The 20,422-nt window shown below is 53.3% G+C and overlaps 9 protein-coding genes across 9 annotated transcripts; 4 read left to right on the top strand and 5 right to left on the bottom strand.

Annotated features, from left to right (window-relative positions):
- Positions 1 to 95: 95 nt before the first annotated feature.
- N7498_010582 (SKIP/SNW domain-containing protein) lies at positions 96 to 1,953 on the top strand (the record flags this gene model as incomplete). Its single annotated transcript, XM_058457638.1, has 3 exons — positions 96 to 242; positions 306 to 1,736; positions 1,795 to 1,953. 3 exons carry the CDS (start codon positions 96 to 98, stop codon positions 1,951 to 1,953), a joined length of 1,737 nt encoding a protein of 578 aa, XP_058304537.1.
- A 381-nt stretch (positions 1,954 to 2,334) lies between these two features.
- Positions 2,335 to 3,772, bottom strand: ayg1 (heptaketide hydrolyase ayg1; the record flags this gene model as incomplete). The annotated part of the gene is made up of 5 exons (XM_058457637.1): positions 2,335 to 2,514; positions 2,571 to 2,703; positions 2,753 to 3,501; positions 3,554 to 3,628; positions 3,680 to 3,772. 5 exons carry the CDS (start codon positions 3,770 to 3,772, stop codon positions 2,335 to 2,337), a joined length of 1,230 nt encoding a protein of 409 aa, XP_058304536.1.
- An 828-nt stretch (positions 3,773 to 4,600) lies between these two features.
- Positions 4,601 to 7,192, bottom strand: abr1 (multicopper oxidase abr1; the record flags this gene model as incomplete). The annotated part of the gene is made up of 4 exons (XM_058457636.1): positions 4,601 to 4,733; positions 4,788 to 4,979; positions 5,031 to 6,808; positions 6,857 to 7,192. 4 exons carry the CDS (start codon positions 7,190 to 7,192, stop codon positions 4,601 to 4,603), a joined length of 2,439 nt encoding a protein of 812 aa, XP_058304535.1.
- A 1,679-nt stretch (positions 7,193 to 8,871) lies between these two features.
- Positions 8,872 to 10,367, top strand: N7498_010579 (ACT domain-containing protein; the record flags this gene model as incomplete). Its single annotated transcript, XM_058457635.1, has 2 exons — positions 8,872 to 8,904; positions 8,967 to 10,367. The coding sequence occupies 2 exons, from the start codon at positions 8,872 to 8,874 to the stop codon at positions 10,365 to 10,367; spliced, it is 1,434 nt and encodes a 477-aa protein (XP_058304534.1).
- A 281-nt stretch (positions 10,368 to 10,648) lies between these two features.
- On the bottom strand, positions 10,649 to 11,083 carry N7498_010578 (uncharacterized protein; the record flags this gene model as incomplete). The annotated part of the gene is made up of 1 exon (XM_058457634.1): positions 10,649 to 11,083. The coding sequence occupies one exon, from the start codon at positions 11,081 to 11,083 to the stop codon at positions 10,649 to 10,651; it is 435 nt and encodes a 144-aa protein (XP_058304533.1).
- Positions 11,084 to 11,495: 412 nt separating this feature from the next.
- On the bottom strand, positions 11,496 to 12,694 carry N7498_010577 (WD40 repeat domain-containing protein; the record flags this gene model as incomplete). The annotated part of the gene is made up of 4 exons (XM_058457633.1): positions 11,496 to 11,518; positions 11,571 to 12,182; positions 12,241 to 12,585; positions 12,640 to 12,694. The coding sequence occupies 4 exons, from the start codon at positions 12,692 to 12,694 to the stop codon at positions 11,496 to 11,498; spliced, it is 1,035 nt and encodes a 344-aa protein (XP_058304532.1).
- A 407-nt stretch (positions 12,695 to 13,101) lies between these two features.
- aspC (septin CDC12) lies at positions 13,102 to 14,643 on the bottom strand (the record flags this gene model as incomplete). Its single annotated transcript, XM_058457632.1, has 7 exons — positions 13,102 to 13,171; positions 13,229 to 13,737; positions 13,797 to 14,107; positions 14,188 to 14,350; positions 14,410 to 14,452; positions 14,518 to 14,531; positions 14,602 to 14,643. The coding sequence occupies 7 exons, from the start codon at positions 14,641 to 14,643 to the stop codon at positions 13,102 to 13,104; spliced, it is 1,152 nt and encodes a 383-aa protein (XP_058304531.1).
- Positions 14,644 to 14,951: 308 nt separating this feature from the next.
- N7498_010575 (snoRNA-binding rRNA-processing protein PWP2) lies at positions 14,952 to 17,872 on the top strand (the record flags this gene model as incomplete). Its single annotated transcript, XM_058457631.1, has 5 exons — positions 14,952 to 14,969; positions 15,021 to 15,133; positions 15,199 to 15,694; positions 15,749 to 15,996; positions 16,051 to 17,872. 5 exons carry the CDS (start codon positions 14,952 to 14,954, stop codon positions 17,870 to 17,872), a joined length of 2,697 nt encoding a protein of 898 aa, XP_058304530.1.
- Positions 17,873 to 18,288: 416 nt separating this feature from the next.
- On the top strand, positions 18,289 to 20,204 carry N7498_010574 (cytochrome P450; the record flags this gene model as incomplete). The annotated part of the gene is made up of 5 exons (XM_058457630.1): positions 18,289 to 18,474; positions 18,529 to 18,654; positions 18,729 to 18,813; positions 18,868 to 19,617; positions 19,684 to 20,204. 5 exons carry the CDS (start codon positions 18,289 to 18,291, stop codon positions 20,202 to 20,204), a joined length of 1,668 nt encoding a protein of 555 aa, XP_058304529.1.
- Positions 20,205 to 20,422: the final 218 nt, after the last annotated feature.

The raw sequence follows: 20,422 nt of genomic DNA, 5'->3' as shown, positions 1-20,422 counted from the left end.
CCGCGCAAGTCTGCAAAAGCCAAGCCATCGGTACAGGTTCTCCTCTCATCCAACCACCCGACTTGACAGCTCTTGCCTTGCTATCAAGTCTCGAAATGACTTCTATGGCATCGGGGCTTTTCAAGTCCCTCCCCAAACCCAGGTACACCGGCGAGGAGGAAGAGTTGCCACAGCATGCGCAACCCCGTGGTCCGCGTGTGGTGGGTGCCGACCAGATCGATGAAACACAGGTCGTCTTACGGGTGAGTTTACAATGGATATCTGTTTACAGCAGATTCAAAGCTAACCGATCATATTTCGAGCAGAGAACCGGACCTCCACCGTACGGAAATCGCACAGGATGGCGACCGCGAGCTCCCGAAGATTTTGGCGACGGCGGCGCGTTCCCCGAGATTCTAGTCGCACAGTACCCCCTCGACATGGGCCGGAAAGGAACATCTTCGACTTCGAATGCGCTTGCAGTACAGGTGGATGCTGAGGGCAAAGTCAAGTACGACGCGATCGCGCGCCGCGGACACGCCGACAACCGTACCGTCCATGCATCATTCAAGGATTTGATCCCGCTCCGACAGCGGGTGGATATGGGCGAGATCTCGCTGGATCGCCCTTCCCAGGAGGAAGTCGCGGCGCAGATGGAGAAGACAAAGAATGCGTTGGCCAGCTTGGTGGATGGAGCTTTGGCATCGCAGAAACCGAAAAATGTCAAGGGTGGAAGCAGAGCAGAGCCGACTTTCGTCCGATATACGCCAGCGAACCAGATGGGAGACAATGAGCGCAAAAACGACCGGATTATGAAGATTGTCGAGCGCCAGCAGGATCCCATGGAGCCGCCCAAATTTAAGCATAAGAAGATTCCCCGTGGCCCGCCATCACCGCCGCCTCCGGTCATGCACTCACCACCGCGGAAGCTCACGGCCGAAGATCAGGAAGCTTGGAAGATCCCCCCGCCTGTGTCGAATTGGAAGAACCCGAAGGGTTATACTGTCCCATTGGACAAGCGCCTGGCTGCGGATGGTCGTGGACTGCAGGATGTGTCGATCAACGACAAGTTTGCTCAGTTCGCCGAGGCACTGTTCACAGCTGACCGTCACGCCCGTGAGGAGGTGCAGCAGCGAGCTCAGATGCAGCAGAAGCTGGCAGAGAAGGAGAAGGCCCAGAAGGAGGATCACCTCCGACAGCTGGCTCAAAAGGCCCGCGAGGGACGTGCTGGTGCCGGCCGCGGCGAGTCCCGGGCACGATCTCGCTCTCGAAGCGCAAGCCGCAGTGGCTCTCCGTACTCCTCGAGGTCTGGTACCCCGAGCGAAGACGGTGAGGCTGCTCGTGAACGTGAGCTGCAGCGTCGCGAGCGACGTCAAGAAAATGAGCGCCAGCTGCGCCAGTCCCGCATGGGCACAGAACGCAAGATCCAGGCCATGGCCCGCGAGCAGAACCGTGATATTTCCGAGAAGGTGGCACTGGGTTTGGCCAAGCCCACTCAGAGCTCCGAGACTATGTGGGATTCTCGCCTGTTCAACCAAACCAGTGGCATGCACTCCGGTTTCAATGAAGACAATCCCTACGACAAGCCGCTGTTCGCCGCGCATGACGCCATCAACAGCATCTACCGACCTCGGGCCCAGGCTGACGCCGACGATGAAGAGGCGGGCGATGGCGAGATGAGCAAGATCCAGAAGACCAGCCGGTTTGAGGTTCTGGGGCGAGCCAAGGAGGGATTCAAGGGTGCTGCTGATGCCGAGGTAAGCATTACCGTGAAATGGAACATTTCTTGTCAAGCTAATTTTATTTTATTTGCAGGAGCGCCAGGGTCCTGTTCAGTTCGAGAAGGACACTGCGGATCCGTTCGGCATTGATAGCATGATTGCCGACGTAACTTCCGGCCAGAAGCGCTACGGAATTCAGGAGGCGGACGAGGACGACCGAGGCTCGAAACGCGCTCGGGTTGATGACGATTAAGCTGGCTGTACTATGATATGTCTGGGGTTTCTTTGCTGTGCCGTGTGGGCGAGGCTGTCTTCATGCATTGCGGGCGTTTTGGCGGTGCCATTTACACCATTTTGATATCACCAGAGGTAACTAAAATGAAGGAGCCTACTTGGGGCTTGCACTTTTTAAAAATGCACGGTTACGACCCTTTCTTTCCCAATAGTGGACATTTTGGCATCCTTGTTATAAGCATAAAGTACCTTTTGATTGAACGATATCCGAAGGACTTCATTTATAATCGCGGGATGTAGTCAGTGAACGACAATAAGAACAAAGCCCTAGATCCAATTTAAAGGGGCCTCTACCTAAGAAGGTAATCAAAACAATTTACTCGAATATCGAAGTCCCTCGCTAGTTCTTCAGCTCCTGCTTGTTGTCAGACAGAACCTCCTCCAGCCACTTGTAGGCAACGGGCAGACTGTGAGGGTAACCCATGTGCACCATGCCCTCGAAGAAACGGCCCTCCTTGGGACCGCCGTGGTTAAACATAACCAGCGAGTCCTCAATGGGGACGACACCATCATCCACGCCCTATTAACACATGTTAGCATCGACCCAAGATTCCTCTTTCTTTCAATCAAACATACGTTCAGCATCAGCAACCGACAGTTAGGCTGGTCCATAACACCAGTCTCAACAAGCGAGAACTTTTTCTGCGCATTCTTCACAAAGTCCTCAGCGCTATCATAGCCATACTTCTCAGCCCAAGAAGCCGTGATCCTGCAAACAATCAGTCTCAACTCCATCCACTCAAAGAAGATCAACTTACTCAAACGGATACTCGTGGTCATTAACCCGACTCAACCACTCCTCCCCCAGGAAATGATGACTCCCAGGCCCGTGAGCAACACACCCAGCAAACCTATCCCGGTGCGTAGCCGAAGCCCGAATAGCATAGTAGCCACCAGCACTCAGCCCCCAAACCGCAACGCGACGCATATCAAACTCCGGCCGCTGCGCCATGTACTCAAGCACACTGTTCCACAGGCGATCCGCACTCTCCGGATCCGCAGGGTCAGCCGGACAATCCGCCGTTCCGGGAATCTCAACGACAACAGTCGCCCAGCCGCGGTTGATGATCTCATGCGTCCGCTGGCTGTTATCAGGCCTGTAGCCATCGAGACCAGTCATGAGCAGCACGACGGGGACGGGGTTTGCAGCGCTGGCTTCCTCGGGCACGCGCACGTAGATCGGGATGTGTGCGCCGTCACGGCCGGAGGCGTGCGTGTGCGGGATGGTCTCTTCCTTCAGCACGGGTTTCCAGACGGAGGCGGCTTTCAGGTAGACCTGTTTCTGGCGCTCGAAGGCGGCGCGCTTGAGGGAGGTCTCGGGACGGCTCGCCGGGCTTACGTAGGGGAAGCGCGAGATTCGCAGCACGACGGCGGCGCGTCGGTATAGGTCCGAGGCCTGGTCTGGGTGGCTGTTTGCGAGGGCCTGTTCGGCTTGTTTTTCCAGGCCGTCGACGATGGGGATGAAGGCCCTGGTATAGGCGTCCGAGAAGGCATCGTTGATATTTTCCTGGGTTGAATGTTAATGGTTTGAGCTCGTGTAGTTCACGGAGATGGCATACGTCAATCAGCTTCTGGAAAATGGGCTCAAAGTCCTCGAATGCGCCGTCGTGGAATGGATAGATGGATTTCGAGCTCTAGTTAGGGTTAGCTTTGTATCGCATTCTCCGGATCTGCAGACAACGTACGCAGAACTTCCACTTGGTCTCCCACAGGGCCTTGATCGAGCCCTTGTGTGGGTAGACGGTGTTGAATTTCTCTCCCATCATCCATGGCGCCATGATGAATACAATTTGTATGATTCAAGAGAATCTAGATTGGTATAGTTATTCAGGTGTGACTGGTCACTAGTCAAGCATAGCATTTTAGAGCGTGCTACTCAGATTTTTATTTTATTACTATGTAGTAGCCGTGTCAACTTGAGAGAGGAGAAGTCCGGATCTGGACTTTTACTGCGGTGTAAATGTGCATGAAAACGGCAAATTGGACGATTGTGACGGAAGAACAGGGTGGGCCCGCGGCATTGGGGCGTGGCTTAGGGATAGAATGAGATCCGATTGGCATGGATTGATGTCTCAGCTTTCTTAGGTGGCTGGTGCCACTTTGGTTTGGATACAGGGGTGACTTGGTGAGTTTCCGAATCCGGGCAGGGGCCGCGGCGAGGGATTCTTGATCTCGCGCTATGCAGGTTGGATCAGTGGTATGTGACTTGGTCGCTTTTTGTGACATATCCAAAGGCTTCCTAATAAGTGGTAATGAGAATTTTACCTGTAGCTGCCATTTACTCGAAAGTTAATAGTAAATACATTTACGGGAATGGTGAGGCAACCTGTCGTTGCTGGAACAACCCTAACTTCCGCATGCGGAAACCGGGCACAATTCATGGCGAGGACCAGAACCACTTCCCCTGGCATGTGACATAGCCCATCACAGTTACATTGAGCGTCCTGTGGGCAAAACAACTAATTACGCAGACACAAGAATTGCCGACAAAATAGTAATCGTCGTGAAAAGGACTATGCAGATTATCATTAAAATCACCCCGGTGTCAATTAGACATTAGGGACTGGCAGCTTATATACAACTCCTTTCACATGTGCGCCAATCTATTACTGACGCTCGTACTGCTGCCAGTACTCGTAGCCCTTGGGAAGGTCGTTGGGCCCGTTGTCGTGCTGATGGAGAACGGTGTCTCCGTCCTTCACGGACTGATCGTTGCTTTGAGGATAAGGCCAAGATCCCCTGGAAATGGTATTAGTGTAAAGTTTCGTGTACTGTTCGCATAGGAGTACTTACTTGGTATCGGTATTAGTAACCTCAATGGGCTCATCGCCAGGTCCACCGCCGACTTGAGCGTAGGACTTGTCGGTGTGGGGGTTGGGCCAGGGACCCTTGACGTCCTGAGTATCGGCAACATCAGCCGGACCATTAGAGCCATCGCCAATCTGGGCATGGTTGTGGTCGGTGTGAGGTTGAGGCCATGGTCCACTGCGATAATTCGTTAGCATATGCTTTCGGATATCTCATCAACAAACTTACTTGGACTCGTCCTCTTGCGCGTAGATGGGCTCATCGCTCGGAGCCGGCGACACAGGCGCAGGGTAATAATCAACTGGCTCGGCCTCAGCTACGGGCGGAACTTCCTCGTTAGGCTGGGGAGCAGGAGCCGGCTGGGCCTCGGGAGCGGGCTGCTGTTGAGGAGCTGGCTGCTGCTGAGGAGCTGGCTGCTGCTGAGGAGCTGGTTGCTGCTGAGGAGCCGGTTGCAGTTGAGGAGCCGGTTGCTGATGAGGAGTCGGTTGCTGATGAGGGGCCGGTTGCTGATAAGGAGCGGGCTGCTGAGGAGGAGGAGGGGGCTGCTGCTGGCCAGTAGGCTTGGGCGCCGGCGGCGGCGGCTTGGGAGCTTGCTGAGCAGGGGCAGGCGGGGACAACACAGTAGTAGGCTTGGGCCCCTGAGACGGCGGAGGACCGGCATCGTTCTGCTTTTCTGGCGGGTACATTGCGCCATGGTTGTGGAGGGGAACCACAGTGTTAGCACCGGACAAGTCAAGCCCTTGCTTGCCGGCGGCGTTGCCGTTGGAAGGATCAGGGTAGGCAGCGCAAGCATTGTAGTGGCTCTGGGGGGGAGGGTTCTCGGACTGAGGGAAGGTCTCGGGAGCCTCGATGATAGTGGCCATCAAGCCAGCCTCGACGTGCCATTCCACATGGCAGTGCAAGAGCCAGACACCGGGGTTATCAGCGCGGAAACGAATGACGACGTGGCCGTGGTTTTGAACCATGATAGTATCGCGGCGAATTGGGGTGGGGGAGACATCCTTGTATTGACCAGTGAAGTAGCCGCCATTGACGGGGGTTCTCTGCAGAACCTGGAACTGGTGGCCGTGCAAATGCCACGGGTGCAGGTTGTTGTGGTAATTGTTGATCACAACCTCGATGACTTCTCCGTACTTAACGATGAAAGGATTCACCTGACCATACACCTCGGGGTTCGAGGCAAGGTCGGCTCCAATGGTGTTCGCGGTGTAAAGAGTGGGCACCTCCTGAGGAAGGTAGGTCTTGTTATTCACGGTGAAGCGCTTGATTCCGTTAATCTCAGTCGAGTAGGTGTCCATTATGATCCGGTGCTGAACGGGCTGCAACAGAGGCTCCTTGTCGAATGGAACCAAGCTAACGTCGTCGATGAAGTGATCGGGGTCGAGATTATGCATCACCGGGGGCGGGGGAAGGGGCTTCGCCTCGTCGTAAACCAGCCAGGCAGTCGCATTGGGGTTGTAGTTTTTCGGAATCTCACGGCCTTCGAAGATGAACATCATGTTAATATCCATAGTATCCCAGATAGCGAAGTTTCGGCTGGTATCGTTCTTGGTATGAATCAAGACAGACACGCGCTGTCCAGGAGCTATGCGAAGCAGCTTGTCTCCAACAGGCGTCGGCTGAGTGTATGTTCCATCGACCTCGACAACGGTCATCTCGTGGTCATCGAAGACCCAAGTGTGACCTGGCCAGTTGCCAATGCAAATGACATGGACCAAGTAGGTCTTGTTGGGCAAGACCTTGATCTTCGTATGACTAGAATCATTGATCAAAGCCGAGTCCGGGAGTGGCTCACGGCCTGCGAAGACCTCCTCGTTCTCACGCGACTCGTAATCGTTGAGCAGGTCGGGCATCTGGCGGTGATACCAGTCGGACAGAGTGAGGGTGAACTCCTCATCGTAGTGGAAAGGAGCTTTGGGGTCATGAACGATCAGAGCTCCACGGAACCCATCGGGGTACTGGGCCATGTTGTGCGAGTGATACCAGTATGTTCCAGTTTGGTTGATCTGTTAAATATTAGCATATAGCTCTGCAGTATTCGACGGTCGGCTTACCGCAAAGTGGTACTGCATGTGCTTGCCAGGGGGCAGAGGGCACTGGGTGACTCCGGTGGTACCATCCATAACACCAGTGGCATACTGGTAGAAGCCATGCCAGTGGATACCAGTGGACTGGTTGCCCAGACCGTTGTACACATCTACGATCAAGCGATCACCGACGTCCACGTCAATCTGAGGGCAAGGCCATTGGCCATTGATACCGATGACGGGTCGCTCGAATCCATCGGGGGACGCGTTGACCCAGGTCACGTTCCAGTCCAAGAAGACGTCCTTGGCCGCAGCCAATTTGGCGGCGCAGCTGGCCAAAAGAAGGAAATTAAGCATCCCCATAGTGGATGGTCATCCAACTAACGAGTGACAGTCGACTTTCAAATCAGAAAGATAATGAAATCCTCCGAAAGAGGCGCCGAGGGATCAGTGTCGGAATGACCAAAATGACTAGAAATTAGTAAAGAAAAAGAAAACGAAAATGTTGTCGACTAAACGAAAGTGTAAGGCGAAGGTCGGCCGTGATGATTCTTGAAGGAATCAAAAGCGAGCGATTGGGAAGGTCTTCCTTTAACAGCAGCCATAATATTGATCTACGCCAGGGGGTGCAATGTTGATGTACCTGAATCCGTCTCATAGTCTTCAGCAATGCCAGTAGGGCCGACATTATTCAGGCAATAGGAAAACAAACCCGCCGGTACAGGACTAGGCCACACGTTGGGTTACCTCCGGGCCCTGGGGAAGGCATTCCACGAAGGGGGTGGGCCGGCTGGTATGTAGACAAATTGCCCGGACCGGCAACAACCCAGAAATTACCAGCAAGGGGGTGCATACCGGGGCAACGAAGCCGGTTAAAGGTACACAAAAGTGATGTAGTGTAGAGAGTTGGAGTACTGCCGAAACTCGATCCCGTGGATGATCGACATTCTATGCATCGTAGTTAATTTCAATGCGGTTGCGGTGCCGAGTCGGCATTGAACCTCGTGGCGTCCAGATCAAATGGAATCGCAAACGCTGCCGAATTCAGCCCATCAACGCATGCCATACCCGGGCGCCCTGGATATATCGGAGATTTCATGGTCAGCCGGTAGGGCACGCATGATGCAGCGCATCATCATTTCCGTTAACGTCGTATCAGCGGAGGTTCGACCACGGTTCCACTCGGCCAACCCTTTTTCTTATCGGAAGATCACCATTTGGCCCTGGGTGAGTAGAGTCAGAGCGGGGACCCGGCAAATGACCGTGGCAACTTTCGGCCGTCATCGGTGACTCGATGGGGGCGCCTGCAGGCCGTAAGGTACAAAATTCGGGCACTTGGCCGGTGCGCTTCCCGGCCGATCATGGTGGGCGCGGGGAAGAGAGAGTAAGAGAGTACGTAGAAATTGATAAATGAACCGGCTCTTATTGGCGAGTGTACAAGAAGACGCGCAGTAGTCTCACGGGTGACAGGGGGATGCGAATCCCCCGCATCCTGGGTGTTCAGGTACGCCAGCGCCGGCGACAGCTGCACGACACTCGTCCGTGCTCTAATGGAGCGCCTAGCGCGGAGTTTTATGATAAGCGGTGGGGTCAAGGGGTTTGGTCCCCGTTGGTGGGAAATGGAAGCAGTCGCTGATAAAGAGTTGCATGAAGAGATTGGGTAACCCGGACAGCCGATAACCAGGGACGAACATGTCGAATTTTCCCAGGTCAGTGAGGGGAAATGGACGTCTGTATCGTCACCTTTTTTTTTGTTAACTCTCCTCTCTCCTCGCGGGTCACATTTAACCCACTATTTGACTCTTCGGTACTCCGCGTGCTCCCCGTTCTTACTGACGCCATACTGTGGTTAGCTTGTACCTGCGCTCAACCCTGTCGCCATAACCTCCGACATCACGTCAATGGCGTAATTGCTGTCTGGTCGTCATGTGAAGGGCTTGCACTTGATTCAAGGTCTACAGTAGTTCTTAGTGCACCTCCTCCGCCTTGAACCCTGATCATATGGGTGAAAGTGTGGACTCGCCTCGAATATGGATCAATGTATGACTCTGATCGATGCCCAGGTGCATTTCTTGGTGAGTGGTTGCCCCGTTACAAAAATTATTGCTCGGTTTTCATCGACTCATATATATTGCAGGAAGAGCGGCTGGTGGTCGTTCACATTCCTTTGGATCTCTACCCATACTTTTTCAAGGCGGTTCTGAGACTCATCTTTGACGAAATATATTCCCTCGAGGATCATGAAAAGGCAGACGACCCGGGCATTTTCGAAGAAGACATCGAAAATACCTCGGAGCGGGGATTCGACTACAAGCAACCCGCCTTCCTGAACGTGTCCATCACTCCGGTGGAAGTCTCGGTGATATGTCCCCGAAGGCTCATCCAGAAGTACTTCCAGCCCTTGTTGGACCAGCTCGATCAACTCAACAGCTCCTTACGCTCCCGCCTGGATGTCAGCGATAACGACTACATCGCCATGCAAGTCCTCGGACAGGGCCTGGAAGCCGGCAAGCGCGTACTGGAACTCACCAGTCCGCTAGCCATGGCGGGCATCTCCATCTTCTTCATCTCGACCTACTTTTCCGACTACATCATTGTGCCTCTCCGCAGCAAAGATAGCGTAATCTCCGCGCTGGAGAGTAGAGGTTTCCAATTCGAAAACGCAACCGCGGCCTTTGTCAATCCGCTCGCTAGCCCTACTTCTCCATCCTCAGAAAGACGTACCAGCGATCACTTCTCGCCAGCCACCCCGCCATCATCCGTGGCCGAGTTGCAGACGCGGACGTTCGAGAACCTCCGCAATCACCAAATTGTCCCTTGCGTAGACGACACTCTCCATCTCGTCCAGTGCGCTGCTCACCACCAGTACAACCGCGAAGAAAGCTCCATGTCCATCCTACGCGATGCACTCACCACCGTCCTCTTGGTTGACGACCCGCGTTTCCTCTCTTTGACCCTAGCAGCGCTAGACCCAGCAGCCTCTCTCCTGTTAGAAAAGCGCCTCCTACCACGCTTCGCCCGCCCAACTAGCTCACCCCAGGACTACGAAGACGGATCGGGGCTACTACTCGGGTCCAAAGAAGAATACCTCATCCCCATCATGCTCGACCTGCGCGACCTTCCCCTCGAAGCATCGGGTATCGTCTGCGGCGTAGCAGGCCGCCTCGCCGAAGCAGCCGGTAGTCCTGCACCTGAAAACAGCGGCGATGTTAGTATTGTCGGCAGCAACGATAGCAGCGTGATTGGCTCTGTGCCCGCGCTATTCGATACGTTTGGCTCGCGACTTGGGCTCGGCGGTCACAGGAAGACAAAATCTCATCAGCTGTCGCTGACCACTCATCATCTTAAGCCGGATGTGGATGCGGGTGCGGATGCAGTCGAGATTAGCTTCTTGAGTACGGCGCGTGCGGGGACGATCATTGTTGGTGAAGATGAGCTGAAGAGGGCGATTGATGCCCTGGAGGCGGAGAGGGCACAGGACGTGTATGTTACCGAGGAAGTACCTCTTGGTATTCAGGGACTTGGGATGACTCCTTAGCGCAAGGGGAGGAAAAAGTTGATTCTGATTTGGGTTTGGTTTTTGGAAATTTTTTGGGCTCTTTACCCTGTATGATTATACGACTTCCTTCCACATGTGTGCTCTCCTAGCGATTCAGCCATTCAAATTGCTCGACATGTTGCTATGTCTTAACGTCTTACGTCTCATTATATCAATATAATACGACAGACTTCTGAACCGAAGAAAGATACCATTGAGTTTGTATATTCTTGGAAGTTTCCAGTCATCCAGCCCGATCAAACCGGTATTCACCCAGATATTTATGCCGCTTCATACACGTAAAGAGTCGAGTTGTGCTGGTCAGGAAGACAGTAAATCCGCAGCTTGCCGTCCACAACGGCGATGTCAATCGGATTCTGGGTCACGGGAGTCCCCAGCTCACTCGTCATTGAAATGGGAACTTCCCAGATAGGTTGCATGGTCTGCAGGTCGACCAGCGCGATGCCGCCTAGGTAGAACGAGGGCAGGGAGCCAATGGTGTCTACTCCGCCGCAGAACATGATAATGGGCCGTTTGACACTTTTGGTACTCTCCCTGGCATCAGAATGGGCTAATATAACCTTGGGTAGCATTTGATGACCAAGGAACTTGAAATCCTGGTAGTCAATGAAAAATGATGATCTGGCACAGAGGATCGAGGTGCAGTGAAACCAGGCAGGCGTGCGAATTTTCGGGGGTAGCCGTTGAGAGACCATTTGGTGGCATTGCGGGCCCCCCAATTTAATGTGACAACATCGTTGGTGACAGTATCGTGAACGATTCCACCATTGTGGTCTCTTGCGCGGAAGAGCTTCGTTTTTTTCAGGCTGAGTGGATCGACCTGTGCAATCGTTGCCGTCGTGTTTGGTCTGTACTGCACCAGCGTTGCCCAGATGTAGCGCCCGTCGTAATCGATCCCGCCAGTATGGTACTCAATATCGCCCGGTTCAGTCAGAGTTGCGTTGGCGATGAGCCTGCCTTGTGCGTCATATATAAGCATGTGTGCGAAGCCTGCGCCAGGCGTGCGATCGGTGCCGTTGATCAGGTGAGTTTGTGAGTGGGAGTATCAGATACCAAGGCAAGTGCGTAGGTGGCAGCCACGTTCTACGGCAAAGATCACTCATTGGCTCAGCCAAAGAGTCGGACGGTACCTGGACAGCAAGTTAGCAACTACAACATCGAACAGAGAGAATATGTTCGTACCATCTGAACACCCGCCTACCCAGTATCCCTGCTCGTTCCAAGCCACACAGCTCACGGCCTTGACCTTCTCCCCCATCGGCACTGTCGCAACCGCCTCTCCACTGAGGATATCCCAGGCAAAGACAGCAGCGCCAGGCGCAGCTCCACCGTCCTTTGCAGTTTCACTGCCGCTCAAAACCACGGCATCGCCCTGCACAAAGACAGAACGGACCCGCAGCTCCTGGTTCCGGTAGACATGCCGAGGTCTAGTGCCGAGGAGGCTCTGAGTCTGTTGTTCACCATTCTTGCTGGGGCCGCCGAAAGCAGCAAGCAGCTTTCCGTCTGCTCGATCGAGCATCCGAATATAGCTATCCAACGTAGAAGCCAGCAGGGCATTGCCATCCGCCGAGCATCGGATGCTCGTTACCGGATGAGCCAGGACATCAACGGTTGTTTTGCCCGTCCGCACATCGTAAACGCGCACATGGCCGTCGTAGCTACCACTAGCGATGGAGTATGTAGGCGCATGAACATTCAAACACGAGACAGTATCGCTTGCTTCAGTGAGAGTCTGTATAGGCTTGTAGGCATTGGATCGGGTATCCCACAAGTTGATTGTCGTATCTGCACTGCCTGTTGAGAAGGAAAGGTTAGCAAGCTCGATAAACCCAGAAAAGGTACATGATCTTACCAGAGACAACCACGGAATCACCCTCTCCCGCGAATTGGACCGCTTCGACCCTACTATTATGCCCGCTCCATCGTCTCGTCGTAGCACCCTGCTCAACATCCCACAGAAAGACCTGGCGGTCGCCTCCCACACTGGCAAAACGTGCATTGTCCGCAGCGACGGCTATGTCGAGGACCGAGTAGCCATGTGCTTCGTACCGCTGGATTGGAGATGTGCTTTCGACGGCCGTCGCAGAGCTTTCCGCGTTGCTGGGCACTGCGCGCGAGAGGTGGACAGCGCGGTCCGAGGAGCCTGTCAAGACATAGGTACCTGGGTAGCTGGAGAAGGTCACGGCGTTGACGGGGCCTAGCATGCGCGGTTAGCCCTTGGTCTCCGAGGAAATGTCGATGGTTGGCTTACCATTATGTGTCCTGAGTGTATGAAGATGCCGAGTCGGGAACGTTTTCGAGGGCATGTCAAGTTGATTGCGGAGTAGAGCGGTTGAAGGTTGAAGCCAGAATGTGGATTACGCGCGGAATTCGGACCTCGGGGAATCTGGGACCGACCTCACAGAGCTAACTCTACAAACCTCCTACACAACCACACAATTAGATGATTACTAAGTGGACTACATTTGCACAAGAATAGGATTAACTCTGTATTTTGCGCGCTACATAATACAGGAGGGTTATTATCAAGGATGTAGACACCATCGCTAGCTACCAGTGGTAAATGGATATAACAGAACAAAACGAACCAGCCCTTCGAGGCGAAGGTGCACCTCCCAAGCGCGTGAACGGGAAGACATAGGGTACTCAAAGGGAAGAAAATAACGAAGGAGCGTGCAAAGTTTGCCTACCCCTTTTTTGAAAATCCAACATCTTAGCGACGACCGTGGCTGCGAGTGCTGGAGCCCTGAAGACCTTCGATCTCCTGCTCGAGTGATTTGATCCTAGAAAATAGTCAGTATGAAAGCAAGAGAGGGAAAGCAAAGCAGCAATCAACGTACGCAGCGTGAGTGGCCTCGAGATCCTTGTTGAGTCTGTCGCGCTCGGAAATGAGCTTCTGCTCCCACTGGCGGAAACGCTGCTCCTCGACCTTAACCTGCTCGGTGAATCGCTTGCGCAGGTTCTCCTCTTCTTCCTTGAATTTGGGGTTGTCCAACTTGCGGGGACGAGCCTCGCCAAACTTGCGGGTCTCCATCTGCTGGGCACGGTAGGCCTCGTAGTGAGACTCCTCGGTGGTGTGGATGAGGTCGAGCATGTGAGTACGGATCAGAATTGAGCGGAGCTTCTTGAAGTCACAGTGATCTTCGTTCTCCACCTCGGCAACACCCCAGGCGTACTGACGACCCTTGACAACACGGCCGTCGTTGGCCTTGACATCCTTCTCGGAACCGATAACGGCGAAAGGCATAGCAGCCATCAGGCTGCGAGCGTGGGTGGCGGCGTGCTCATCATCCTCCTCTACCGGCGGGGTGTAGATCTTGATGCCCTGTGCCTCGATAACAGCGCGGATCTGATCACTCGTTAGTTACGGATTTCCAAATGTTAAATCCACACATGATTCCAACATACTCTCTCCTTGTAGCGGGCCAAATCGGCATGGCTGAGGGTGTCGGCCTTGGCGACGACGGGGATCAGGTTCACACGGGAGCTCAAACGTTTCATGACCTCGATGTCGAGGGGCTTGAGGGTGTGTCCGGTGGGTCTGATGAAGTACAAGCAAGCGTGAACGCGCATGTCGATCTTGTCAGTACGGCGAGGCTGCTGCTCCTGGAGCATGTAGGACTCGTGCTGGTCATCAAGGAACTCGATGATGGGTTGCCAGGAGTCGCGGTTGTTGACATAGTCGCCGAAGCCGGGGGTATCAATGACGGTCAGACGAACTGGCAAGGCAGATAAACATCAGCATACGTAATAGGCAAGGAATATTCCCATCACTTCCAGGGGCGTGTCAATGTCGAACCTTTGAAGAACTTCTCCTCGAGCTCGGCCTTGGTGATCTCGATCTCCACGGTGCGGTCGACTTGCTTCTGGTGGCGGCGCTTGTGGTCGGCATAGTTTTTGATGGTGGTGGAGAAAAGGGTGTTGATGAAGGTCGTCTTTCCCAATCCAGACTCTCCGGCAACCTGTAGACGGCGTCATTAGCGTTGAGGTCCCGGCCGAGGCATTCCAAGCTCAGACACACCATAATTGTGAATGCCGCACCCCGCTTCGCAACAATCTTGTGTCTAGACCGCTTCAATTAGAATTCCCCTCGCTCTTAATTCGGACCGTTGCCTTGAATTGTACACACCGCTGGTTGGGGAGCTGAAAGATAACACGCAGATTAGCCATCAGAAGACAAAAAACGCGTTTGGGGGCATCGGAGTCAACTTACATTGGCAATGCCAATCGGCGAGGCAGTCTCCGTTGTAGACATGATGGATAGGGAGGTGAAGGTGAAGAAGTAGAAAACGATGAGAGACCCCTCGGGAAGTGACCTGAAAAAGTGGAAAGATGGTCGAGGGTCCTTGGGGAAAAAGGGACGTGAGCTGCTCGTTGCTGCTTCCCCCTGAATCTCCTTTCGTTTTCTGGAGTATAGCTGGCTTTGCCTATCTGGGCCTAGTTTACACACTATCCCTAATTGGGCACGGAACCGGACTATTAATGATCCGCTCTTATCACGCTGATTGTCGCTGCGCCGAAACATTTTTTGACGGAGTGCCTCAAGCTGTCGCAAGTGGGAAAATGAAGACCGACTTTAAGGTAAGTGTGTTTCTATGTCCCTAGTATGGATTTTATTAACTCAAAACGCAGTTTTCCAACCTCTTGGGGACGGTCTACCGCCAGGGCAATTTGCTCTTCACGCCCGATGGCACCTGCTTGCTCTCGCCAGTAGGCAATCGAGTCTCGGTCTTTGACCTGGTGCAGTATGATCTCTGAAATCGAAGGTGCCCGTCATTTAAAACCCAATTGCTCACTCTACTTCCTATAGAAATACCTCATATACCCTTCCCTTTTCACACCGCACGAACATCGACCGCCTCGATCTATCGCCTCGAGGGAATCTTCTGCTCACCGTTGACGAGACCGGCCGGGCAATCCTGACCAATTTCCAACGTCGCATTGCCATCCACCACTTTTCCTTTAAAGCTCGCGTGACTTCCCTCAAATTCTCCCCGTCGGGTCGGCATTTCGCGGTGGGCGTGGGGAGACGCCTGCAGATCTGGCAGACCCCCTCCACCCCCGGCACCGAGACCAATGGCGAGATTGAATTCGCTCCGTTCGTCCTACACCGAGATCTGGCCGCACACTTCGACAATGTCCACACTATTGAGTGGTCAAGCGATTCGCGCTTCCTGCTTACTGCGTCCAAGGATCTAACGGCGCGAGTTTGGAGTTTGGATCCTGAGGATGGATTTGAGCCGACCACCTTGGCCGGCCACCGACAAGGCGTGGTTGGTGCATACTTTAATGCGAACCAAGATACAGTACGTCCTGCCATCGAATCTCTCTCATTGACTTGGTTCTAACCCAGCCTGTAGATCTACACCGTGAGCCAAGACGGGGCCCTTTTCCGCTGGGAGTATGTGACCAAGAAAGACCCGGAAACAGATGAGGACATTGCGGAAGCCCGGTGGAGGATTGTCAAGAAGGACTTCTTCCTGCAGAACGATGCCAAAGTTAACTGCGCTGCGTTCCACGCAGCCTCCAACTTGCTGGTGGTGGGCTTCTCGAACGGCCTTTTCGGCCTGTACGACCTGCCAGAGTTCAACATGATCCATCTTCTCAGGTAAGTGGACTTTCTCCTATCTCCTTGACCTTTGCTAATAGGGCCTTGTTCCAGTGTCTCCCAGAGCAATATCGATGTCGTGACTATCAACCAATCCGGAGAGTGGCTCGCAATGGGGTCGTCCAAGCACGGGCAGTTGCTGGTGTGGGAGTGGCAATCAGAATCGTATATTTTGAAGCAGCAGGGTCATCTTGATTCCATGAACGCTCTCGTTTATTCACCGGACGGACAGAAAATTGTCACCACTGCCGAGGACGGCAAGGTCAAGGTTTGGGATGTCAAATCAGGCTTCTGTATCGTGACCTTCACAGAGCACTCAAGCGGAGTAACCGCATGTGAGTTTGCCAAGAAGGGTAACGTTCTGTTCACTGCTTCTCTCGACGGTTCGATCCGAGCCTGGGATCTGATTCGGTATCGCAATTTCCGGACCTTTACTGCACCCTCCCGTCTGTCGTTCTCTTCGCTAGCTGTGGACCCAAGCGGCGAGGTGGTCTGCGCTGGCTCACCAGACTCTTTCGACATCCATGTATGGTCTGTGCAGACCGGTCAATTGCTGGATCAACTTTCCGGCCACGAGGGTCCCGTGTCCAGCCTTGCATTTGCCGCCGATGGTAACCATCTGGTAAGTGGCAGCTGGGATCGCACCGTGCGTATCTGGAGCATTTTCGGCCGCACACAGACTAGTGAGCCTCTCCAGCTCATGTCTGACGTTTTGAGTGTGGCTTTCCGGGCCGACGGGAAGCAGGTCGCAGCTTCTACTCTGGATGGCCAGCTTTCATTCTGGAATGTCAACGATGCTATCCAGGAGGGTGCCGTGGATGGCCGCCGTGACGTTTCTGGAGGTCGGAAGGTATCCGATCGCCAAACCGCCGCGAATGCCGCGGGAACTAAATCGTTCAATCGAATCACCTACAGCGCCGATGGCAGCTGCATTCTGGCTGCCGGCAACAGCAAATACATTTGTCTGTATGATGTGGGCACGGGGTCACTCATCAAGAAATACACGGTGTCGGTGAACTTGTCCCTGGATGGTACTCAGGAGTTCCTGAACAGCCGCAATCTCACCGAGGCCGGCCCTCGCGCCCTCATTGATGAAACCGGTGAAGCGTCAGACAAGGAGGACCGCATTGACCGCACCCTGCCCGGTGCGAAACGTGGTGATGCTGGAGCTCGCACTACACGGCCCGAGGTACGAGTGATGTCGGTCGACTTTTCACCAACTGGTCGCGCCTTCTGTGCTGCATCTACGGAGGGTCTCCTTATTTATAGCTTGGACACGGACTTTGTCTTCGATCCCTTCGATCTGGATATTACCATCACGCCATCGACGATTCTTGAGACTCTTGAAGCCGCAAAGACGGCGTCTGCGACCAACACCGTGGATGATGATAACACATTCTTGAAGGCTTTGATCATGGCATTCCGCTTGAACGAATCCAAGCTCATGCGCGCCGTGTACGAGGCGATCCCTCCTCAAGATATCCCACATGTGGTCCGTTCCGTCCCGACGGTCTATCTGGCCCGCTTGCTTCGCTTTGTGGCGCACGCAGCCGACGAAACCCCCCACCTCGAATTCAACTTGATGTGGATCGAGTCTCTCTTCAGCTGCCACGGTCGATACTTCAAAGACAACTCGGGCACATTCGCTCCCGAGCTGCGTGCCGTCCAGCGTGCCGTCGATGACATTCGGGAGAATCTCAAGCGGTTGACAGAGAAGAACCTCTACGATCTGAATTACCTTCTGTCCAAGCCTGTCCTGGCTGATAAGAAGCCCGCTGCTACTTTATTGGCGCTGACTTCTGGTGAAGCCGAAGACGCCGAAGAGCAGATGGACGTAGCCGACGATGGAGAGGGCGAGTGGGTTGGTCTTGAATGAACTGCGTGAAGAACTCCTGTAATGTCAAATTTGCATCTGCGCATGGCGTTTGTATATTAGGACGAACCCAAAAAAAAGTGTATAGAATCAAAGAGTCTTTTAAAATCTAAAATCAAGGTTGCAATCAAAAAGTACTCACCCGGAAGTCCGCACTTCCCGGAAGTCCGTACTCCTCCCCAAAGGGTAAAGCAACATCTGAAAGTTAGCAGGGGTTTAGTTGTGTGTTGGCAAGGCGCTTGCGTTATTTAAAGGCCCCATTTTCCAACATCTTTAAGTACCACTCGATACTATCCGACGCCATTCTGTGTTACAATTCATCTTCTCTTCATCGTACAGCCAACTTCCTTAATTTTCCTGAACAATTCCCTATAAATTGAGCCTTTTCCAAAAGTATCCATCCCCAGGGTTACATCCAAATGGCAGGTTTAATTTTGTGGCCCCTCCTTGGGATATTATTTGTATTCTACCTGTTGCGGAAGAAGACAGATCCAGCCCTCAAGCGCATTCCCTACGTCAAGTACAATGCCTACTTGCCAGATATCTTCAACAGGCTCATCTACTACCCGAAGGCGTCATCTCTGATCTACCGAGGGTATAAAAAGGTTTGATCGTTATGATAATGGGGTCACTACCATGGTTATTGACGAGATCTCTAGTATACGGATAGCCCGTTTCGCATGCTGACCGGCGACGGGGAAGTGATTGTCTTACCGGTGAAATACGTAGATGAGTTGAAGCATCTACCTCCTTCGATTATTAGCTCGCTAGATGCGGTGTATGAGGTATGCGTCTCACAGTAGTGACCATCTGCATTGCGGAGGCTATAGAGTTCGGTGCTCAACTGACACCGGGACAGAACGCACTTGGAGACTATACAAACATGGTGGCCACCAGCTATCTGCCCTCAAAAACAGTTAAAAAGCGCCTGACTCCCAGTTTAGGTACTTCTGCAATCTACAACGTTGTATAACGCCAGCACTAATTCCATTTCGCAGACCGAGTCGTCCGCTGGGTCATCGACGAGCTACGCTATGCCTTCGACACTGGACTGCCAAAATGCGAAGGTGAATGCCCTCAAAGTCCACTGCATAAACAGCAAACAACTGAACATTCCCGCCCAACAGAAGACAAATGGACAGCCATCAAGCCACAGGAACTATTCGTGCACTTAATCTCACGAGCAACCTCACGCGTCATAGCAGGCGAATCTCTCCGCCGCAACGAAGAATGGCTCAACACAGCAAGCAGCTACGCCGTCAATATCGGTCTTACCGTAGTCCTCCTTCGACCATTCCCCAATTTCCTCCGTCCCTTCGTGGCGCCATTCCTCCCCTCAGTACGGCAAATGAAGCAGCAACTACAGTTCGCGAAGGACCTTTTTAGACCGATGATTCTCGAACGCCGCGAAGCAGAGGCTGCCAACGATCCTGGCTACGTCAAGCCTGACGACTTCCTGCAGTGGATGATGGACGGTGCGGAAAATGAGCAGGACTCTGATCCCGAAGCGTTGGCGCATCATATGATGCTACTCATGAGTTTGGCGGTTGTGCATACGGTTACGGTGTCCATGTGTTATTTCCTTTATGACTTGATTCATCGTCCGGAGTATCTGGACCCTTTGCGCGACGAGATCACTCGGACGTTGCCTGATGGGTGGGAAAATGGAACCAAAATGTCCTTTGATGCGCAGCGTCGCATGGATAGTTTCTTGCGCGAGTCACAGCGTTTCAGCCCCCCTGGTGAACGTGAGTTTTTTATTTTTCATGACCTATCTCATACTATACGCAGAACTATTCGGGGTACTAATGCAGATATGAAACCAGTATCTTTCCACCGCATCGTCAAAGAAGATCTCACATTACCAGACGGAGTCATCATCCCCAAGGGAGCACATATCTGCTTCCCCTCCGGCCCAATGAGTATGGACCCATCCTTCATCGAAAACCCGGAGCCCTTCGACGGTTTCCGCTGGTGTCTGGATCCAAATGACCGAAACGCCTATGACCCATCTGCCACTGCTACCGTCAACACCAACGAAAAACGAGTTAGCGAAAAACAATATAACCCCGCCCTCGTCCCATCGACATCAACCAGTTTCGTCAGTACCAGTCCGTCGAATATGCACTTTGGGTTCGGGCGCCAGGCGTGTCCCGGACGATTCTTTGCGGCGTATACGATCAAGGCGATTATGAGCCGTATCATTATGGAGTATGACTTCAAATTTGAGGATAGTCAGGCTGGACGAAGACCGGTGAATTGGGTGGTTGGAGAGTATGTCCTGCCGGATACGAGTCCGATTGTGTTGTTGCGGAAGAGGTCGACTGGGCCGTGAACGTGAATGGGAAGGTTCACGAAGGTTCAATGTTTGATGTTCTTCATGCTTTTGGTTTCTAGTCTTGGTAGTGGTTGACTTTCGTGGCATACTGACGCGTCCGATCTGATAAATCTACTTTTATACTCCATGCGGTCTTGGTTCTGGTATCAATCCGTTACGTATCCATGACTATCTTGAACAAGCACAGGTACCTATCCCGAATGGCAGGAAGACCC

The sequence above is a fragment of the Penicillium cinerascens genome, assembly GCF_028974065.1.
Source record: "Penicillium cinerascens strain IBT 15544 chromosome Unknown scaffold_4_segment0_segment1, whole genome shotgun sequence".
NCBI classification, from domain to species: Eukaryota; Fungi; Ascomycota; class Eurotiomycetes; order Eurotiales; family Aspergillaceae; genus Penicillium; species Penicillium cinerascens.
Note: the sequence above shows the minus strand (reverse complement) of the source record. Positions and strands in the feature narration are given on the sequence as shown.